This window comes from Lupinus angustifolius, chromosome LG06 (assembly GCF_001865875.1).
Source record: "Lupinus angustifolius cultivar Tanjil chromosome LG06, LupAngTanjil_v1.0, whole genome shotgun sequence".
NCBI classification, from domain to species: Eukaryota; Viridiplantae; Streptophyta; class Magnoliopsida; order Fabales; family Fabaceae; genus Lupinus; species Lupinus angustifolius.
Window position 1 is genome coordinate 32,323,311 of NC_032014.1, and position 540 is coordinate 32,323,850.

Consider the following 540-nt stretch of genomic DNA (forward strand, 5'->3'; position numbering starts at 1 on the left):
CTCCACCATCTCCTTCACCACCTCCTCCATATGTGTACAAGTCTCCACCTCCACCATCTCCATCACCTCCTCCACCATATGTTTATAAATCTCCTCCACCTCCTCCTCATCATGACCACCTTCCACAATATCACTTTCCATACTTCTACCAGTCACCCCCACCTCCTACAACGCTCTATTAAGGTTATAATTAATGCACCTTGAACTGCTTAAGTCAAATTATGTGAGATTATTGCGGTTTATTTCCAGACTTCATTAATAATTAAGGTCTGCACTAAAGAACAATGTATTTGTGTTGTACTATTATTTATTCTTGTTAATTTATTGTACTTAATTAACAATATTCATATGATATTATACATTGTAATTCATTGTTGTCCAGTTTTCATTTCCTTATTTCTATTGTATCTTGATAAACTTCTCCTTATTAATAATGCTATCCTTTTGACCAAATGTGTCCTCATAAATTCTAGAAGCCTCACACTTCAAAAATGCATCTTAAAACAATTGTGTCAAACGCCATATCTCAAAGTTGTAGCT

General features: G+C 35.0%; 1 protein-coding gene across 1 annotated transcript in view; it reads left to right on the forward strand.

Moving 5' to 3' along the window:
- Positions 1-283, forward strand: part of LOC109351320 (extensin-2-like) — a 955-nt gene extending 672 nt beyond the window's left edge. The window contains exon 2 of the mRNA XM_019592768.1: positions 28-283. Coding sequence (XP_019448313.1) covers positions 28-182 — 155 coding nt within the window. The 3' untranslated portion in view covers positions 183-283. The remainder of the gene's footprint in view (positions 1-27) is intronic.